Below are 22,479 nucleotides of genomic sequence, written 5' to 3' on the forward strand. Positions count from 1 at the left end.
GGGAAGCTTCTCCATACCAAAGAGATGTCAAGGGCAGACAAAGGGATTTCATGCCAAAAAAAATGATTCACTTTTAAGATGTGTTTTGTCTACCAAGCACTAGAACTAAAAGCCAAATACCTCTTATGATAGCCATTCTTTGAGTCATGTGCTGGGCAAATGTGAGTTATTTACAAATTATACAAATAACCTTTATCATTTGTAACTCTGCTTTAGAAGTAATTTAGAGAGAGTAGAATCAAAGTGGCAGGACTTTTTGGAGTAACTGAAATCATTACCATGTAAATGCTCTCTATTCGATAACTAAAAATAGCATGGTTGAAATAAAATTATATTTGAGAATAAAGTTTACTCTTTGTTTCAATAAGCTTTCCTATGCTATCCATTCCTGCTCCTTCTGAGTCCCCACGAGACTTGAATCCTTGCTTATGGTCTCAGCCCTTGACCCTAGTTTTCCCAAAATAGGAACATTTAAAAGGTAATTTTGCTTTTATATTGTACTTCAATAGGCATATTTGGAGAGGGGCTCACCTTCTCTTGACTAACACATTCTCAGCCCCCTTATATTGGTAGTAGGCCAAAAATGGGATTTGACTTATATAGTGAGTAAATGGATTTGTAACATTTGAAAGAAGACTGACAGAAAAAGTTCAGGAGCCTCCCTGTAGGCAAAGCAGTTAAAATCATAATTGATTTTAATCAACTTCTATACCATTTGAATTACTAAGTGCCAATGAGGGCCCTTTTAATATTATTTTATCTTTAATCAGGCCAGATATTCTAAATCAATGAGATACAAAAAATGAACAAAGGTTCTGCTTTTTCAGTGAGCGTCTATACTCAGTCACCATGCCCTTTAAGGAAGACCTACTGCTACTGGTGAGACACATTATACACTGCCATCCATTTTATGCTGTTGGATTCAAGTTTCTGCTATTTGTCTGAGATTGCGTGTGTGTTTTGCATGCTGTTATGTGGACACTTCCCTGAGTGCTCTGCCAGGCCTATTATTACTGAGCCATTCAGTGTAAAGGTCCTGCACTTTTCAACAATCACCATTACAGGTAATGATAATTTGCCAGAAAGCAATCAGTTTTCCCATGTCTGATATTTCTGAGGACCAGCTCTGTATCAATTCCATGATTCAATCATTAATCACTTTTACAAAACATTGAATGCATGCTTATATGCGGCATTCTGTTCTCTATAGTATATAAAAAAACACTTTTTTACTTCTCCTACCGTAAATCTACATAAGATTCTCTTATTAACATAAATATGCTCCAGCAGGTACACTCCATACAAAGAGATGCCGTTCTTTTCTTACTTTTACCTTTGCTTTTAATACTTTTAGGTTTTACTTCTTCACAGCATTGGAGGGGTATCCTTGTCTCTCCTTGCTTTTTGCTTATGACACATTGTGGAGTGATTTTTATTTTGCTTTAATAAGGGGCTTTGTTTCTCTTGTGTGTGAGAAGTATAGGAATGGACCAGTTTTAGGATTCTCTAGATAAATGAATGTACAGAATGGGAGACCCTTCCCAGTCCCATATTCCTAAACTCTCATTATTTATATTCATCAACTAACTATAAGGTAGGGCTGCTTCGTTTTCCGGCTGAGATTGAGCTGCAAACTTTTAAGGATAACCTACTAAGTTAATATTTGTATTTAAAAATACAGTGTCTATCTTGTGTGTGCTATTTTTTCATTTGCAAGCCATCCCCCATATTTAGAATAGAGGAATAATACCTTCGTAATTCATATTATATGTCTAAATATTAAAGATGTACTTAAATACTTTAAAAAGTCAAATGCTGGGGGGGGCGGTGTTAAATCAAATGCACTATACAAACCAAAGTTAACAATCTTAATAGGCACTCAGAAAAATGAGACAGACTGATTCAATGGTTTGTGGATTTTTTCCAAGCCTGAAATAATAGATACTGGAAAAGATAACAAAATAGACTGCTTTGAAGTTTGATTGTGTATACATAGTAATTTGTGTACTAAGACTTCAACCATTATTGATGTTTATGTGATTTGTATGATAATCTCTTCGTTTTATTATTTCCCCCTCCCCTCTGTTCCGTCAAAGCATGTGTCAATCATTTCAGACAAAATTTAATATAAGAGTTCAGTATCAAGAGACATCTCTGAGTGCAATCTCCTTGTGTTCATGTGGTAGATGATGTATATAGCAATCTGTGCTTTATATGTACCTTAGCATACATATTTCCTTTCATTTTCAGGCTGATAATGGAATATCAAGAATATGGAGTGAGTCTAGAAATCATGCTGGTGAATGGAAGAAAGCAGAAATACACCTGGGGAAACTGAGGAATTTTGAGGTCCTATTTGAAGGCGTTCGCGCCAAAGATCTAGGAGGAGGAGCAGCAATAGATGACATTGAGTTCAAGAACTGCACCACAAGTAAGTTTCAGAATTTTTTTTTCATTTAAATAAAAAAAATAGAAATAGGATATACATAATTGCTTTTATATATGATGGTATGTCAAACATGATCTGACAAGATCTATACAAAACAAATCTTCCTTGAATAAGGGGATTTTTTTGTTCTTGGTATTTTAATGGACTGTCTGCTTAAATGGGAACTTTCATACAAGTACATCTTTCTCACAGGTCATGACAAAAAGAATACATACATTGTCTCATACATTGTGACCTAGTCTATTAATTGGGTCATTTGGCTACATAGAGCAAGTACCTTGATCAGCAAGAAAGAGAACAGTAATAAGAAACAAAAATCACCCCCACCTCCACAAGAAAGCTACTAGCATAGTGCTGACAGCAAATCCCAGAAACTCGTCATTGGAGGAAAGGCCAAGAAAGTTATGAATTGCCTTTTCTGTTTAAGCCATTGGATTTAAAATAAGAGCTTTCTCTGCTTCAACCCAATTTCACCTTTAGTTCAATTCACCACTGATATTATTGAGTTAGATTCTCTGATGCTATAGGTAGCCATAGCTGTGATATCTTGACATTTGCCATTTACACTCTGTGAGAATCTGGCTCATTTTCTCACCTAATTCTAATCTATTGCTGTGGAAAGACACTGAGGTCACAAATGACTCCCAAGGTTATGTATATATTGTCTGGGCCAGCAGGGGGGAAAAAAAAGAAAACTCTTGGCCTTATTTAAGGGGTTGCCTCCCCCATGTATCCCTTTTCTTTCTTCCCCTTGTTGTGGCTACTCAGCTTCCTCATGGGTTTTGGAAAGGGATGTGGGAGCAGTAGGAGGTTGGTTGGCTAGGCAGAAGGATGCAGTGGAATACTGCTAGCTCGCATACGCTTGAGGAGTGGGCTTATAAGACATCCCACCCACCTTGCTGGAATTCGTTTTCTCCTCGTTCCTTCCATCTGCAGATTAGAGTAGAACCAGCTCTCTGGATAATCATGATATTAGCCTTTTTGAAACTGAGAATTACTTTCTTCTGTTTTTGTGCAGATTTTCATATACACCAAGCAGAGTGGTTCTCCCTCAGCAACTGAGGGACCCAGTGGGTTTATTAGGTTGCAATGTATCCATTTTGTCCTGATTTGAATGGTGGTCACTGCAGATAATCGTTTAGTATGGGATCTAGTTTCCTGTTCAATCAAAATTGGAGTTGGATTAATAGCTGGCACAGCAAGGATACAACCCATTTTGACCTTCATATAAGAGGAGTTCAGAGATGATGCTGGGGCCAGATTAATAAAATAGATGGTAAGGAAGCTGAACACAGCACTCCTCTAAGTCACATGAATAAGCTTGCACTGGACAAGCTATAATCAAATGCTACCCAGATGTATTTAATTACTATAACTTAACCTTGTGAAACCCTATTCTGTGTAAGTTCACTAGTCTTTCTACAGTATCTTGGACAATCTACCACTTGATTTCACAGAGAAATTTAGTTTATAAACATGGCAAGGAAAAAAAGTGAAAGGAGCTTACCTTGAATTCATGGCATAAATATAATAACTTTTTATTTTCATGTAAATGTGTAACTTTTTTAAATAGGTGCATTTCAGCCAGTACAGTTAATAGAAGCAAAATATATAATCATTTACAATTTACAATATATGGAGTTAAAGGTAAACTCTACTTTTACTGTTGTTATATTGCAATATTTGCCTTTACTATCTATAAAAGCAATCTTGCATATATAAAATATGAATTTTAAGCATATAAGTATTAGCATTATAATGTATAATACAGTGTTTGCTAGTGTAAAATAAACTATGATAATCTATAATACCATATCTTGTGAGATATTCTGAAAACAAGACTTTGTACTTTTGAACTTTGAACATTTTTTTTGGAAAATAGAGTTTAAAGGTCTCAAAATGCTCATATCACTGAGGTTTACTTTGGATTCAGTTTCTGTGACTGATTATATAAATTTGAATGTTAACATTTGTTTTATAACCACTATTGTATTACATTGCTATTACATTGCTATAGCAATGCTATAGCTATTGCTATTGCTAGTGCAGTGAAACAGCTCAGAAAGTAAGTTTGGTTTATTATAATGTTAGAGTAACAATTTGTTTTATGAGCATAGCTTCAAAAACAGGATCTGCTGGGAAAGCAATTACACTATGCATTTGGATATTATTTCTTACATTATAACTTCTGCATCATAACTTGCAGAAAATTAGTGATTATGATCAAGGATGATTCATGGGAGGCTCTTTTTGGACATGCCTATATAGTACTGTTAAAGTCAGAAAAGAGCATGAACTGGCTACAAAAAAAAGGCATATAAAGAGCTACTTTATAAATGAAACTTCAAAGAAAAAAGGTGTCATCAGGAAAGCTAAAATGTATGATGATCCTTCTGTACAGGACTGTCACTTCCACATCAAATGTCTTAGTAACATCACAAGGAAATTTTGTGTCATAAAATTGTAGGTGACACCATGATGGGTTGGGTAAAAGGCTCTAAAGAAGACAGGGTTAGAATGCAAAATGATCTTGATATTTTGAAAAACATATTCTGAATTAAATAGGATGAAATTCAGTAAGGTCAAATGTAAAATACTACACTTAGGAAAGAACAATCAAAAGCACAAATTCAAAATGAAAAACAAGTGGCTGGGCTGCAGAATTACAGAAAAGGACCTGAATATGAATCAGTAGTGTAATATTAATGCCAGAATTATGGATGCCAGGTTCTCTGGGCTGGGACATGCAGGTAGTGGATTGCAATTCAGGCCTGGGCCCTGGCCCCACATTATCACTACCCCTCGATCCTGGCCCTGATCCCAGTCCCCACCACTGCCCTCTCATTCTGCTTCCAGATGACACTCCCTTCCCACCTGCCCACATCCTAGTCCCATCTGCCTGGCCAAACACAACCAGCTCACAGGGGTCCTGGGCCAGTCTTCATGGAGACCTTGCCCACCTGCCCTCCCAATCCATCTGACACCTTTGGCGGTGGGTGTGGGTCAAATGGGCCAAGGACCAGATAAGACCAATTGCTCCCCTCCCCTGCAACTGTGCTGGATCAGCAGCTCCTCCCATACGCCAACCTGCTTTAGATTGGATCAGCACCCCACCCCCCGACAGCCTGCGACAGCTCATTGAAACTCTTTATGTGGCCCTCCAGCCCAGATCATTGGCCACATTGACACATGTGCCCAGGGGTTGCCTACCCCTGACCTAGGGCTATTTCAAATGGAATTAAAGAATCAGCCCTGTTTTATGCAAATTCTGGAATATGTTATTTAGAGCATCTCAGGTAGAATTTACTCTTTTCCATATGATTTTTTTCCTTCTCATCTTCTCCCTGACACTTTTTACAAAATCAAAACAGTTTTGTTCTCCAAAAGCTTGTGCTTGGTGATAGCAAACTTTTATTGATAATTCTCTTCATTTTGCATAGATTCCAGGTTGAAATATAAATAAATACAAATCTGACCATTTTTAAAATATGTATTTCTATGCTTAGCTCATTTAAATCCTCCTTCCTTCCTGTCTTGCACAGCTAGAAGTACGAGGGAAGCTAATATTTAGTGTCTCCTACTGAACTCCTGCATGTTGCAATATAGATCATTATAATTATTACATGTATTTGTGTGTTACTGTAGTTTTGGTGAATAGAACAGTGGTTTTTTGTTATAAGATTATTATTACTATTCCCTTATAAACCACAGCATAGATAGGTACATAAGCCCTTTGCCTTGTGAAGGACTCTGTATATGCTATGTTTGTTTAATGAATGTTCAGTCTCAGTTGGTTGGCTTGAATGAAGTGAATTAATAGCTATACCCATGCTGTTTCTCTCTGTGATTCTCTGCTCTGCACAGAGTACTAGAGAGAACTATTAGAGATTAATTTGGTTAATCTGCACAGGAATATATTAATTTAAGCACTTTTTTTTTGGTAGGGGAAAAGATATATAACTGGTTGATTTTCCCAGTACTCTTTCTTCCTGGGAATCCATGCCCCGTAACAATCTGAGTTGCAGCATGAGCAATGCTGTTTATAAAATAGCAGTGCACCCTTTTCCTAACTGCCTCATACAACAAGGACATGAACCAAACTCTGTGACATCAGTGGGGATCTTTCCATTGTCCTTATCCACCAGCTCAGCTATTTAGATGAACATTTGCATTCTACAGTTTGGGCCAAAGCCGTTTAGTTTTCGTAACACGGTTGGTGTGCTGACCCTTAATCCTGGTGTGCTGACATCAAGGAGGCTGACCTGCCCTTACCATTCTTGTTTGTTATTGATTCCTTTACCTTTGTCGAACAGACAAATAAAATAAATTTCACCAAATTCACAAAAACAGGATTTCCCTGTTGAGCCTAGCCTGGAGCACTCAGAACTACATCATGCCTAAATTGTTTGTTTGTTTGTTTGTTTGTTTCTTTTTGTAGCACAAGTACAAGCTTTTTTATGGCTGCTAAAACAAACCTAATAGATAGCAAACAAAAATGGGCTTTGCAAAATACAAGCAGAAACATATTGCACTTCTAGGCAGAGGTCAAGGTGGGGGGGAGTTTCCTTGTTTAATTAATTTATTTGTGACACTTATCCAAACAATATATTTGTATGTTCTAACAAACAATGAGGGCACCTGAAGAAAAGGAAGCTGTCGTGCAATAAAAAGTTATGCTATTTACAGTGATTAATCACACTGAGGAATAAATCATAAAGAAAAGGCAAGGCTTTTCAATACAATATAGTTTAACTATACTATACTAACTATACTATAAGTACTGAACTACTATCTGCCACTTATACAGGCTGAATAATCAGAAAGCTTTAAAGGCATTAAGAAAAAATGGCACCATGCTATGCGTGATACAAAATATTGCCCCTGGATGGATGGATGTTGGGGAATTTTTGATCTCTTCACCATGTCTACCTTGTGATTTCTAAAGATTGCCAAAAAGTAGCAGCAGTTCTATCTATTCCATTAGTAATCATCTTAAAATGTAGTGTTTTCTCATGAAAGAGAGTGTGTTGACACTGCTGATTCATAATAGTGGGTTAGAATCAAGATCTCTGAAGTGCTATTGCCAAAAATCTGGACTTTGTGTATAAAATAATTATTTTATAAAGCCAAGCTTTGCTTCAGCAGGAAGCAAGAACAGAGAATATCAGCCTGAAAATTTACCTCATTGAACCATATGGTGTGATGCAATTACGGTGCTAATTATTTCTCGCAAGACACCATTAAAGAAAACAGATGATGATTAAATAAAACAATAATTCTAAATTAAAATGTAATAGAAATTTCCAGGAACAATGAGAGGAATGATCCATGTCATTCATTTGCTGAATTATTATCTGATTTACATAGGCTTTCATGGTTAGTTAAATGAATCTTGTAACAACACAGGAAGAAGGTCACTTCTGGCAACTTTGTGAGCTGTCCTCTTTGAAACCGTATTTCACAGTGTTTTCTTCTTTAAGGAGATTAGTGCTAGCATTTATCACTCCAATCTATCACTCTTCCTGAGGTGTTACAACTATACCCAAGCTTTAAAAAAGCCCCCAAAACTATGGGAACCAGGTCTTCATAGAAATGAGTTACTAGGTTAGCTGCCATTAGAACTGAGCTCAATACTTCCCCAGAGCACTAAAGATTTGGTCTAAAAATTTTAAATGTTGGGTTTACTTTGTGATCTTTTTCTTATGAGATGAATCAGAGGCAAAAGTACTGAATTATCTCTGAACAACTTTGCTTCCCCTAACCACAACCTGATACTACAAAAGTATTGCGAGCCTGGTCAGGAAGATTACATCCTAGAATTACAGCTTCAAGCACATGGGAAAACAAGTCACTGTTTGGTTGTTTAATCTAGCCTTGAATCCTTTCAAACTGGCTATCACTTCTCAGCTTACAGACCAGATCTGGCCCTCCATGCAATGTCATTCGACCTGCAGGGTTCCCCATGGGTACAGGAAGCCCAAAGAACAATAACCTTGTATGCTAGGTCAGGCACATAGGACCTAGTAAGACCCAGTTCCAGCACATGGAGGTAGCACTGGGCCCCCAGAGCCTGATCCCAACACATAGAACTGGGTGGAGCTAGTGCAGGATTCCCTAGAACCCAGTCCTGGCATATGGGACTGGGTAGAGGCAGTGTGGGGCCCCCAGAGCCTGATCCAGGTATATGGGAATAGTGTGGGGTCCTAGGGCCCAGTCCTTGTATGTGGGGCCTAATCAGGCCTGTGGACAGGCCCCACACCCCTCATCTAGCCCCCTCGGCCAAAAGATTGAGTATCAGTGCTTTACATAAATCTTCATTTTTGTACAAAGCAAAGTTTTACATTTAGTGGAGAAATTAGATCTTCCTGCACAGGAACTCAGGAACGGGTTAAATGTTTATAACAAACAATACAAATACCTGTTGCAGAAACTGGTATGAAGTGGCAGGTTTGGCATGTTGTACTGGTAGACTATGCTGGGTGCTTAGAAACCTGAGCTGGTTCAGGTTCTCAAGATATGTGTTTGTATTTAGCCATAATATAAATCCGGGGGGGGGGTTATCATTTTTTATTTTATAAGGTCTCCTTTCTGCTTTTTCTTTTCTTCTTGGGTTTTTGTTTGTTTGTTTTTTTCAAGGGCTTTTTTGCTTTACATTTTAACCCTCAATGATGTTTTCCTCTTTTTCTACCATTGCTCCTGTATCAAGATGTTTTGAAATATGATTTCCATTAGGAGTCAGGTCACAGGGATAGGGCCTTATCCAGTGAAAGGTTCCCATTGACTGCAATAGGCTTTGGATTAGGCTTTTATTTAGTGAGAATCATTTTAGCAACCAATGAACAGTTCTCTGATTCTAGAGTGTTGGCAATCATTACAAATGTAGGCAATCATTAGGCATCTTTAAATTTGTCTCATTTCAGGGGAAAAGTGCTAATTATCAGGGCCTTTTATCAAGCATGCCCCACTGGACCAGCTGTCAAACCTGTCCCTGATCTCTGGCTAATGAGATTGACTGCTGAAAGGGCTGCTCACCTCTTTTAAGCATATCTGCAGCCTCAGACTGCAGTCATGTCTTGACACAACCTTAGTCCGTTCTGACAAACTTTACATTCACTGCTTCTTTTAACTCAGCTTTGGCTCTTCCTGACTATAAACTTGGATCTCCCCTAGAACTAAGCACCAGTTCTCTGACTCCTGGTTTCTGGTCTCATCTTGCTTTTTGGATTTCAATTATTGGTAACCTGTGCTTCCACGTTGCTTGTGGCATGGGCTTGCGGGGAATATGTTGTCATGGCATAAGGAATGTGCAATATAATGCATGAACCAGAGAGAGCCACAGTAAGGTTGTTCCGGCAACCATAATTTTGTATTTCCTGACTTTTGCAGGTTTTCACAACTCTTAACGTTTACTTACAAAGTTTTATTTTAAATGTTATAGTTGAAAACAAAGCATTAATTAACAGAACCCTATTTAGAAATTCTGTTATAGGGAATCCAATACCCCTTATGGATTACTGGCAGGGTGAGGATTTTTATAACTTCAGCTAACAAAGTTACTGTTAGCAGTAACAGGCTGTTATCTTTCATGTGGATGTGCCACTAAAAGGGGATGGAGACATTAGTTTTTTCATCAGGTGGTTTACAGCATTTTGCTAGACCACAAAGCGATGTTGAGACCAGGAATGCTGGGATTAAATCTAGGGTCTGGAGGAACAAGTTCTCTAATAGTTAGACCCTTCTGTTCTCTTTCCCTAGCTTTTTTATGTTCCATTTTGCTTCTTCCCCTATTCTACTTTTGTCTTTGGGGCTTGTGCAGGCACTAAGGCTCATGGTTGACAGCCTAGAAGTCATAAGTTTGAGGCCATAGCAGAAGTGCTTATGGCATGGCCTGTCAGATTCCAATGAATTTGCAAATTTTGCTAAATACCTTGCTACAAGGACATAAAAAAGGAAAGGAATGTTGCTGACCCTGTAATTATTCCCATGTCCTGAAAAAACCTACATCCTGGCCAAACCTTTACAACAAGGTGTGCCTCCCAGACCCACATTGGTACGGGGAGATGGATCTACAACCAGGACAGATTTCTGGAGGCAAGCTGCTGGTTGCTTTACAAGGGTTACAAATCCAGATTATGGCCCTGGCAGCTCAATGTACCCTGATTCCAGGCCCACTGGGGAAGCCAGCCCACTCATCTTATCCTGAAACCCAGATTCTGTTACCCAGTACATCTGATGGGAATCCCCTCTGCTTCTGGGGGTTCATTAACCAGTGTCACCTCACTTTTCAACTCTGCCTCAAATCTACCCTTCAGATATGGCCAAGGTGGGACTGACCATCAGCCTTTTGAATGGGTACACCCTGGCCTGGGCTTCCCCACTTCTGAAATCAGCAAACCCCCTCCTTAACAAACTCAGACACCTTATACAAGCTGTGGCCAAGATCTCTGACAACCCCCATTGGGTCCATACTGCAGAGTAAGTTCTCCAGACCTTTCAGACAAAGGCACTGCCTGGTTTTAAGTTATGCCTCTGAGTTTAGATGACTGCTCACTGACACTGGAATGAGAGAGCTCAACACGTCTGCTTACATCAGGGTCTTCAGAGCCATGTTAAAGACACGTTGGCCCAGGTGAAGCTCCAAGCTACTTTGGATGCACCCATTGACCTTAGTAGCTGTATTGACACCCATCTGTCTGAGTGCCAACGTGAGTGCTGAGCCAAATCTCAGTTAGGACAAGCCAACACTGCCCTCATTGGAATCTATGCAGGTAGACCAGACGAGGAGAAGAATCTATCCCCCACCCCACCAGAAGAGAAGGCTAGTCATCACTTCCAGGGCCTCTGCCTACATTGTGGGGAGGCACAGCACTTCGCCCTAACCTGCCTAGGTGGGGAATGCCCATGTTTTCTTTGGGAACCTCCTCAGCCCAGCCTCATTATAGAGATGTTGTCCAGGCCCACTAGTGACCATTCAGCCAGCTCCTCTGACTTATTAAACACTCAAGTGCCACCAGGCCCCAAGATTTGTCCTCGCTGGTCATCCTTCACCTACAGCATTGGTTTAGGTTGGATGTCCCTGTTCTGGCCCTCTTAGACACAGGGCCCTCTGGTAATATCATACACTTAACCCTTGCAGAATTGCATCAGATGCTAGTCAGGCCAAAATAGAACCCCAAAGTAATAGAAACCATGGGTGGATCCCAACACTCCTTGGGGCCCATCATCAGTGAGATGGTTACACTAGGAGCAACAATAAGTGACCACCCAGAGTCTCTTTGTTTTGACTTTATCGGTTTCCCTGACTTTTCACTTATCCTTGGAACTCCTTGGCTATACCTCCATAATCCAGACATCTCTTGGGGGTTAAGTGAGCTCTGTTTCAACCCACTTTACTGCTTGCACTCTTGCTTAGAGGAGATCCCCTGGCTGGTACCCAGGCCAGAAGCAGGGCTGAAAACATCAGGGTACTAACACCAGCTATAAAAGATCTGCAGCCTGCCTTAATGGGAAGTACATACCCCGCAGATGCTGACCCATCTCTTCCTGCCAGATATTGAGATCTGGCTGACATGTTCAACAAGAAAGGTGTGGACCAACTTCCCACACACAACCCTTACATTTGCCCCATTGATCTTTTACCAGGGGTACAGATCCCGTTTGGGTGCCCTCCCTGAATCAGAGCTTAAAGTTCTCAAGGAGTTCATTATGCAGAACCTCTGTAAGGGGTTCATCAGGCCTTCTACATCCCCAGCCAGGGCCCCAACATTCTCTGTGGGCAACAAAGATGGCTCTCTCTGCCCTGGCATTGACTACAGGGCCTTAAACAAGATAATGGTGTGTAACTGTTGTCCACTACCTTTAATGAATGAATTATTTGAGCAGCTTTGTTAGGCCAAGATTTTTTCAAACTTAGATCTGCAAAAAGCCTACAACCTAGTTTGTATATGGGAGGGGGACAAGTGGAAGACTACAGTTTGGTCCCACTGTGGGCATTTTGAATACCCAGTTATGCCCTTAGGACTCTGCAGTGCCCCCCTCCACATTCCAACATTTTGTTAATGATGTGTTTCAAGATACACTGGACCACTTTTTTACAATTAATTTGGAAGACATTTTAATTTTTTCTGATGGTCTGGCCCAAAATTCAGAACATGTGTATCAGGTGCTGCTCAGACTCTGAGAGAACTGAATATATGTTAAGCTAGGGAAATGTGATTTTGAGAAGGCCTCAATTGAATTCTTGGGTTATATAATTTCCACCGAGTGCCGACCAATGGATCCACATAAAGTAACTGCTGTTACCAAAGGGACCATGACACATGATGTTAAAGAGGTCCAACAGTTTGTGGGCTTTCTTAATTTTTATAGGCATTTCATGAGAAAGTTTTCACACTTAGTAGCCCTGCTGACCACCCTCCTTAAGAAAGGGGTACTGTTTAGGGGTACTGTTTAAATGGTCTCAAGAGACCCAAACAGCCTTCAAGAAACTAAAAAGGGCTTTCATCACTGCTCCCATTCTGATGCACCCTTGATCCCACAAAACCTTTTGTAGTGGAAGCTGACTTTTTGAGTTTTATTTTAGGGGCTATTATGTTCCAAACAAAATGCACCCTTGTGTGTTTTATTCCCAGACCCTGACTCCTGAGGAGTCAAAATGAATGATGACATTTGGGACTGAGAACTCCATAATCAAAGCAGCTTTTGAGGAATGGCAACACCTTCTAGAAAGGGCTCTCCATCCTGTCCCTAACAAGCCATAAGAACTTGGAATGGCAAATTGAGCCAGAATTTAAATTCGCAATGGGTCTGTTGGTCATTCTTCTTTTCCCATTTTAAGTTCATAATCATTGTACCATCCAGGAGTCAAAAACCAAAAAAGCAGATGCCTTATCCCATAAGGACGAACCTTAGCTTAAGAACTTCATTCAGGGAACCACTCAGCCAAGCCTCCTCTTAGCCATCCTTTGTAGATTATCCCTTTGCTAATAAACTGCACCCAATTTTTAGTGGCTCAGGGGACCATCTGTACATTCCAGAGGGTCCTATAAGATCAAGAACATTGCTTTTCTATCATGACTCATCTCCTGTGGGTCACTTTGGACAGACCAAGACCCAGTTCTGAGTCTTCCAGCAATTCTGGTGCCCCCAAATGGGTCAGGATATTAAATGATATGTCTGTCCATACACTATGTGTGCCTGGATCAAGAAACCTTGAACTAGGTTTGATGGTCTTCTTCAGCTGTTACTCACCCTCACACTACCATGGTCAATATTTTGGTGGATTTCATTGTAGACCTTCCACATTCGAGACCTGTTTGATAACCATGGCTGTGGTGTATTAATTAACTAAGATGGTGCATTTCATCCCTACCCAGTCTGTCCCCATTGCCAGTAAAACAGCTGGCAGTTTTCTGAGGCATATATTTTGCAGACATGGTAGCCTGTCCCAAATCCTGTCCAGTTGTGCTCCCCAATTTATTTCATGCTTCTGGCACAAGTTTTGTAACACTCGATGTATGAAACCTCTGCATGCCTCTGCATACCATCCTCAGACTAATAGACAAACATAAATTTTAAATCAGACCCTTGCGCAATACCTCAGATGCTTTTTAAACTTTCATCAGGATAATAGGGTGATCTTACTCGCCCTAGCAGAGTTCACATATAACAATGCTTTCCATACACCCACAGACCACACCCCATTTTTTCTCCAACTATGGATTCCATCCCCAACTCTGTCCAGTACCTTCCCTCATCTGCTGAGGTCCCTTCTGACCCTAATATCTATGAATCTATGGATTCTTGTGGTAAATTACTTTGTATTGCACCTCCAACAGTTTAAAGACAAACTCGAGGCTTACCTCGGCACAGCTGAGATTGCATATAAAGACCAGGCTGACCAACACTGACAACCCAGGCCCACCATTTCAACTGGTGACAACCTGAGCCCACCATTTTGGCCTGTCTCTCTTCAAAAAATATCTAGACCCTGAGACCATTAGCCAAACTGGACTACCGGTATCTCGGCCCATTTCAGTTTATAGAACAAATAAATCTTTTGTGTTCACTTCCAGCTTCCAGAAACATTAAAGCACACCCCATTTTCCACATATTCCTACTCAAACCATTCATCAAAAAACATCCTGACCATCTGAATCTATGCCCCCACCCATGATAGTGAAAGGTCATGAAACATATATTGTTAAGTGGGCCTTAGACTCTAAATAGATCCGAGGAACACTACTTGATTGATTAGAAGACCTATGGGACTAAAATATAATCCTGGGAACCAGTCAACCACATTCATGACTTCAAACTAGTGTAATACTTCCATCAGAGGTACCCAGAAAAGCCAGATCCTGGGATGCTTAGAAGACAGTCCTGTAAGGGGGACTGGGGTGGGCAGTACTGTCAATAACTCTGATCAGGGATGCCCAGCTGGACCAAGCACGTGAGCTATTGCATCTGCCCCGATCACTGGCTAATGAGATTGCCCAAGTTTTCTGTGACTGGATTAGCTACTGAAAGAGCTGCTCATCCTGTTTAAGTGCACCTGCAGCCTCAGGCTACCGGCATGCCTTGACACAACCACAGTTTGCTCTGGCAAGCCTTGCATTCACTACTCCTTCTGATTATCCTGGCTCCTGACTCAGGTTTGGCTCTTCCCAACTCTGACCTTGGATCTCCCCTGAAACAAGGCACCAATTCTCTGACTCCTGGTTTCTGATCTCAGATTTTTTCTTGGATTTTGCCTCTTGAATTTCACTTCTCAGTCCTCCTGGAACTTAGTCCCTGTGTTCTCAGCCCTCTGACTTAGACCCCAGCCCAATGCTCTAGTAATCTGCACAACTACTTTGCTAACCTCATAATTGCTCTTAGGGGCCTTCCTGCAAGCCCAGCTGCCTGCATCCTATCCAAACCCTCACACTAAAGTTAAGGGATCTAGTAAATGTTTGGTATTCATTGACTTGATATCTTTATTGAACTATGATAAATACATTGTTCTTAAGAGACGCTCAACTTGATCTGATGTTTGTCTGCTAGATAGGGATGCCTCCCCATTATTATCTTTATATCATCAAGGCATGGCAGGAGATAAAGGAAGGCACCCTAGGGGCAGAGTGGGGCATGCTCACGTAGCCACCAAGGGGCATCACGGGTGCCCCTGGGACCCTGACATGCTACAGGATTCCATAGAACCAGGTGCTCCAATCAAATTCCAGCAACATTCTGTGCAGGCATATTGTGGTCAGGTGGGGGAAATAAGCCCTGAAGTCTTTGGAAGTGCCATTCTGATATTCTTCCCCTGCTTAATCTGCTGCTCTGCTTTTTGCATCCTGCCCTATGTTCCCTACCCAGTCTGTTGCTGTGCTTTCTTTTTCTGTGCTCCTTGTCCCATCTGCTACTCTGCTTTCTGCCTATCTCCCACTGTGTTGTTCATCCATTCCCTGATCTGCTGTGTGCCACACACAAAGGCTTATGGTGCCACTTGTGGTAGGTTGGCCATACCTGCCCTAACTTTCTCCCCTCTAGTCTACCCTTACTTCTATCTGTCAGATTTAATAATTTCCTATTTAGTGTATGTTATAAATATATCTGTCTATGACAGATCTGAAGAGCTAAAAACCAGGACTGCTGAAGAAAATCTTTTTGAACTTTCATATTGCTTGAATTGATGCAGGATTCTGCATCTTTCATATATTGATAGATTGTTGGTTACATCTTTGATTCATGCTTTTTATATGCTTTTTCCACCAGATTCTTGATGTCTCTTTGAGCATCTTTAGGAACCACATTAGTTGGATTTTGTATTTACAGATGAAATTCTTTACTAGAAGTCAATATAATTTAGTAAGTCTACTGTTTATGTCAGATTGAATGCATGATTTCAAATTAAGCCTGGTGTTCTACATGGCACATGAGCTACATAAAATTCCCTACAGCTTCTGAACCAAAAGTGTTGTTTGAACTGATTTCTAGTTTGCATCAGTAGAAAATTTTATCCAGACTTCCCTGTGAAAGACCACCAAGGTCATGTATGGACAGAACCATTATTGTTAAGTATGCTAATAGTGTGTTGATGTTTTCATATGGATCTGAGCCTGTTTAAAATAATACTGTTAATGAAGGCAAACAAACTCAACTCTTGTTATAAAATAGTTAGGCGTTAAGCCTTCTTTATTTTTCATGCTACTGAGTAGTTTCAGATCTGCTGCTATTTTTGGTTTGGGGGGGGGGGGGGGGTGCTATGCATATTTTAATTTGTTCCAGGCCAAAACTTGGAAAATAAGGAATGTATTCATGTTCAAAGTGTTTAAATAATAAACATTTTTTTAAAACAGTTTGGCTGTCCTTCTATTTTAAATAATATCAAAAGAGTATCTAAACATTTATTAATCTCGTCCCCTTTTGGGAACACAAATTAAATTTAAACACTCTAAATTGGAAAGCAATTAGTCCAGAATAAAGTTGGGAGTGTTTTTGCTACTTGAAAACCAAGTTGTGTAAGAAAAAACTCCATTGTTTCTTGAAACTTAATAATTATAGAAAACATATAATTTATTAGATCAATTAATAATCTGATGTCTATGATTTTCATTTTCATTGAGCCCACACCATTTTGGTTAAATACTGTCAGTTATTTAATTATACTGTTACTTTATTTATTCATCTCACCATTCACTGACATGGGTCATTTTGAAATATTAATACAGTGTTCCTCCAGAACAGAGGAAATGCTGAAAAGGGGTTAGTTGTTACTCTTTGGAATATATAAGAGATTGGAAACCCTTTATCTGATCCGGGCATGATATAACTTAATACTTTTTGTGACAGGCATTTCTAGTTGCAGATTATTCATATAATAATATAACTATGAAATTTCTTGGCATCTATCATTTTAAGATGAGAGATTACAACTTTCTATTGATTAAATTTTCCTCCAGTTATCCATTCTGTTCTAGATAAGGTACATCTACAGTTTGCATTACTACTATTCAGCCTTTCTTAAGTACCTAAAATTCAAAATAAATGAAGCAGCCATCACAGAAATGCTTCTGTCTTACCAACTATTGAAAGGTTGCTTGTGCACACTCTCTCACAAAGACAGAGCAAAACTCATTGGCCCTACCAGATCCTACTGGCTTTTGTAGTAAATTTCAAGAGAAACAATATGCTTGCATGAACTTACCGATAGATGATCCTCTTATAGCAGTATGAAGGCCCAGTGACCAGACAGATACTTTCTACTCTCAAAAATATTGTTCATTTGCTATGATTGTTGACATATATACAATTACTGACACCTGTATGCGAGTTTGGCTTCGAGGGTAACTCCTATGGGAGGCTAAAATGCTTGTGGCTTGCTGGCTCCATGAGCAATTCCAGGATTCTGCATGTGATTGTATGTGCATGTGTAATGCACGTCTATGGTCCCACAGCCTTTCCTGAAGCCACATTGACTGTCAGGGAAGAAGCCCTTATTCAATGTGTTTGTTGCACAAGATGGTTCAGCAGAATTCTGGTGAGGTTTTTGCCAGCTGTTAACAGCAAGGAGATACCCTGATGGTTGTTGCAGGATTGTCTGTTGTCTTTCCACTTGTACAAGTGGACAATGGATGCATCCTTGTACTCCTGGGATATAGTTCCTTGATTCCATATTGACTAGAAGAATTCAGTCAGTTTCAGAGCCATATGTGAGCCACCAGCCTTAGTTTCATAGTAGGTAGGGTCAGAAGGGACCTGAGCAGATCATCAAGTCTGACCACCTGCCATAGGCAGGAAAGAATGCTGGGGTCAAATGACCCTAGCCAGGTGATTATCTAGCCTCCTTTTGAAGACCCCTCAGGGTAGGAGTGAGCACCACTTCCCTTGGAAGTTGGTTCCAGATTCTAGCCACCCTGTCTGTAAAGTAGTGTTTCCTGATGTCTAGCCTGGACCTACTCTCAGTCAACTTGTGTCTGTTATTCCTAGTTACTCCTGGTAGTGCTCGGGGAAACAAGGATTCTTCCATTCCCCGCTGGTCCCCCTGGTAAATTTATAGACGGCCACCAGATCCGCTCTCAGCCTTTTCTTGTGGAGGCTGAACAGGTTCAGGTCCCGAAGCCTTTCCTCGTAAGGCCTGCCCTGCTGCCCCCTGACCATGCAAGTAGCCCTCCTTCGGACCCTCTCAGTGTTGTCCACATCCCTTCTGAAGTGCGGCACCCAGAACTGGATGCACTACTCTAACTGTGACCTGACCAATTGACCTGACCAATAGACCTTTACTGATATAGCATCTGTTCCAAGTGCTTTGCCATTTGATAGCAAGTTAATTGCTTTCACTGTCTCAGTTAACATTGGAGGACCATAGACGTGGTGTTTGCAGCTTTTCAGCTTCAGGGGAAATGCCAGGAACAGAACTCCAAGCTGTATATGATTTTCATTGACCTGACAAAAGTATTTGATACAGACAGTCAGGAGGGCCTTTGGAAGATCATAGCAAAATTTGATTGCCCAGAGAAATTAATCACAATGGTTCATCAATTCCATGATGGCATTCTTGTTCACATTGTGGATGAGTCATCTGAACTATTCCCAGTCACCAATGGAAATCAAGAAGGGCTGTGTGGTGGCCCCAACTCTCTTCAGTAGGATGTTCTCTGCTTTGTTTACAAATTATTTTCATGGCTGTGACATTGGGATTGACATCCTTCTCAAACTAAAGAGCTTGCCGTCAGTCAGTCCCAAATGACATCGGGATTGACTGATGGCAAGCTCTTCAGTTCAAGAAGACTACAGGCATAGACAAAGTTACAGGACATGCCTGTTTGTGATCTTCTGTTTGCTGATGACTGTTTCCTGAATGCCAAATCTCAGTCTGATATGTGGTGGAGTATAGACTATTTCTCTGGAGTTCATGACAACTTTGGTCACACAATCAACACTAAGCAGACAGAAGTGATACTCCAGCCTGCACCAGGAAAGTCTTATGTAGAGCTTACCATCACAGTGAATGGCCAAACCCTTCAGGCAGTGGACAGGTTCACCTATCTCAGCAATAAACTGTCGTGTGCCGTTCACATCAATGATGAAACCAATTCCAGAGTTGCCAAAGCAAGCATGGCCTTCGGCAGACTATGTGCAAATGTGTGAGAGCACAGAAGCATCAGTTAACAAACAAATCTTAAGGTCTACAAATCCATTGTGTTGCCAATCTTCATGAATGCATATGAAACCTAGATGGTGTACAGATGCCATGATATGAAGCTGAACCACTTTCACACAAGCTAAGGAAACGGGTGAGGATAAGATGGCAAGACAAGTTCTCACACAGGCAGGCATTCCAAACATCTACACTCTGTGGATGAAATCAAAGATGAGATGGGCAGGCCATGTCACCAGGATGTCAGATGAGTGACTGCCAAAGATCTTCTACGGTAAGCTAAAGGGGAGAAAGCACTCTCAGAGAGGCCAGAAGAAATGTTTCAAGGACTCCCTCAAGTCATCCTTGAAACATTTCAACATTAACCTGAAATCTTGGGAAGATTACACTCATGATGCTTTCACCTGGCAAAGCCTCATCCATACTGCAGCTTACCATCTATGAGCAGAGGAGAACTGCTGAGACAGACAGAAGTGCAAACAGTGTAAATCTCACAACAGCAGCATATCCACTATTGATCAAGCAAGCCAAAGTGCCATCTCTTGCTCAGTGTGTCAGACAGACAGTTCAAAGTACAAATTGGCCTGAGCAGCCACTCAAGTACTCACAGAAACTAAACCAACCAGTGATCTTACAGTCATCTTCAAATTTGAAGGATGAACAACAAAAACATGTAATACATTATAGGGAGTCATGACAGAGTGGTTCAGGCATCTGGCTACAGCTCCTGAGAGATGAGCTTGAAACTTGCTCTACACTCATGCTGATGGCCACCCTTGATTACACAGCTGTAAATGGATTCCTAGTCATGAAGTCAGGAGAGTGAGGAACAAGAAGATGTAAATGCTACCCCATTGCTTCCTCGTGTAGTAGTGTTTGTAGAACCTGGCATGCCTTGACAACTTGGTGAATGTACTGCTGAATACTGGCACACCATGAGTGACTTGATATATAATAGGATGATACTCTGAGGATAAGTTTGTAAAGTTTAAAGTACTTTAAGATTAAATTGTTTTAATGGACATTATTATAGTAAACTAAATCACAAAAAGGAAGTTTATAAGAAGTGGAAACTTGGACAAATAACTAGGGAAGAATATAAGAGTATTGCTCAGGCTTGCAGGGATGAAGTCAGGAAGGCCAAAGTGCAATTGGAGTTCCAGCTAGCAAGGGATGTGAAGGGTCGCAAGAAGGGTATCTACAAGTATGTTGGTAGCATGAGGAAGATCACGGAATGGGGGAGGCAGAAAAGGCTGAAATGCGTAATGCCTTCTTCACCTCAGTCTTTTTGTTGTTCTTGTTCATCCTTCAAATTTGAAGATGACCGTAAGATCACTGGTTAGTCCCTAACCTGTTCTTTCACCACTGAGGGCTGCTTACCTCCTCCCCAAACTGTGCTGCCAGGAGCAGTAGTCTGGGAACTGACCTGACCTGCGAAGACTGAGGTAAAAAAAGTTAGGGACTACTTAGAAAATCTGGATGTGTATAAGTTGATGCGGCCAGATGGGATGCAACCAAGGGTGCTGAGTTGGCTGATCTGATTGCACAGCCATTGGTCATCATCTCTGGAAACTCATGGTGATCAGGTAGGGTAAGGATTCAGAGTCACCTAGGCAAATGGGAGAAGTGGGCCAAAAGGAATTTCATGAGGTTCAACAAGGACAAATGCGAAGTCCTGCACTTAGGATGGAACAATCCCATGTACCAGTACAAGCTGGGGGTTACAGTGGCCAATAAGTTGAATATGATCCAGCAGTATGCTCTTGTTGCAAAGAAGACTAACAGCATACTAACAGCATACAGAGTTGCACTGGTAGGTGTGTTGCCAGTAGGTTAAGGGAAGTGATTATTCCCCTTTATTCAGCACTGGTGAGGCCACATCTGGAGTACTGTGTTTAGTTTTGCTTCCCCACCCCCCACTACAGAAAGGATGTGGACAAATTGGAGAGAGTCCAGCAGAGGACAATAACAATGGTGAGGGGGGTGGGGGACATGACTTCTGAGGAAGACTGAGGGAACTGGGCTTATTTAATTTAGAGAAGAAGAGACCGAGAGGGGACTTAATAGCAGCCTTCAACTACCTGAAAGAGGGTTCAAAAGAGGATGGAGCTAGACTGTTCTCAGTGGTGGCAGATGACAGAACAAGAAGCAACAATCTCAGGTTGCAGCAAGGGAAGTTTTGGTTAGAAGAATTTTCTCACTAGGAGGGTAGTGAAGCACTGGAACAGGTTACCCAGAGAGGTGGTGGAAGCTCCATCCTTGGAGGTTTTCAAAACCTGGCTAGACAAAGCTTTGGCTGGGATGATCTAGCTGGGGATGCTTTGAGGAGGGGTTGGACTAGGTGACCTTCTAAGGTCCCTTCCAACCCTAACTTTCTATGATTCTATAGCAATGTGGCAGGATGGGACCTAGGGGTGCCATGAACTCCCCTAGCCCCCTACCTACCGTGCCAAATCGGGTTCAATGCACCCTCGCTATCTCGCCCACCACGTCTTTGATGGTAAGGGAGGCTGCCTTTCTACCCTCTTTAGCACGGCTCTTTGGCACGGTGCCTTGAGATGTTCCAGTCTGTGCCCTGCCTTCAGTGACACGGTACACTCTAACCTCTGGGGCTACACGTGGGCTCTACAGTCTCCCGGGCCCTCACGGGCTCTCCCTGGCTTCCCTCACAGCCGCTGCCCACACTGGGGCCTGTCTCCCGTGCTCTTGCCCACACTGGGGCCTCTTCCCTGTCTGAGCTCTCGCAGCCCGCACTGGGGCCTGTCTCCCATGCTCTCGCCTGCACTGGGGCCTTGACTCGCGATCCCCACAATCGAGGCTCAGGTGGCCGCAGCCTTGCCTGGCCTCCAGACCCCCTTTCCGGGTCTTGCGTCCCACTGGGGCTTCT

At 41.4% G+C, this 22,479-nt stretch overlaps 1 protein-coding gene across 1 annotated transcript in view; it reads left to right on the forward strand.

Annotated features, from left to right (window-relative positions):
* Positions 1–22,479, forward strand: part of MALRD1 (MAM and LDL receptor class A domain containing 1) — a 500,931-nt gene that overhangs the window by 325,065 nt on the left and 153,387 nt on the right. The window contains exon 27 of the mRNA XM_090049813.1: positions 2,251–2,431. Coding sequence (XP_089905939.1) covers positions 2,251–2,431 — 181 coding nt within the window. The remainder of the gene's footprint in view (positions 1–2,250; positions 2,432–22,479) is intronic.

The sequence above is a fragment of the Crocodylus siamensis genome, chromosome 5 (assembly GCF_052110815.1).
Source record: "Crocodylus siamensis isolate JL-2025a chromosome 5, ASM5211081v1, whole genome shotgun sequence".
In the NCBI taxonomy this organism is placed as follows: domain Eukaryota; kingdom Metazoa; phylum Chordata; order Crocodylia; family Crocodylidae; genus Crocodylus; species Crocodylus siamensis.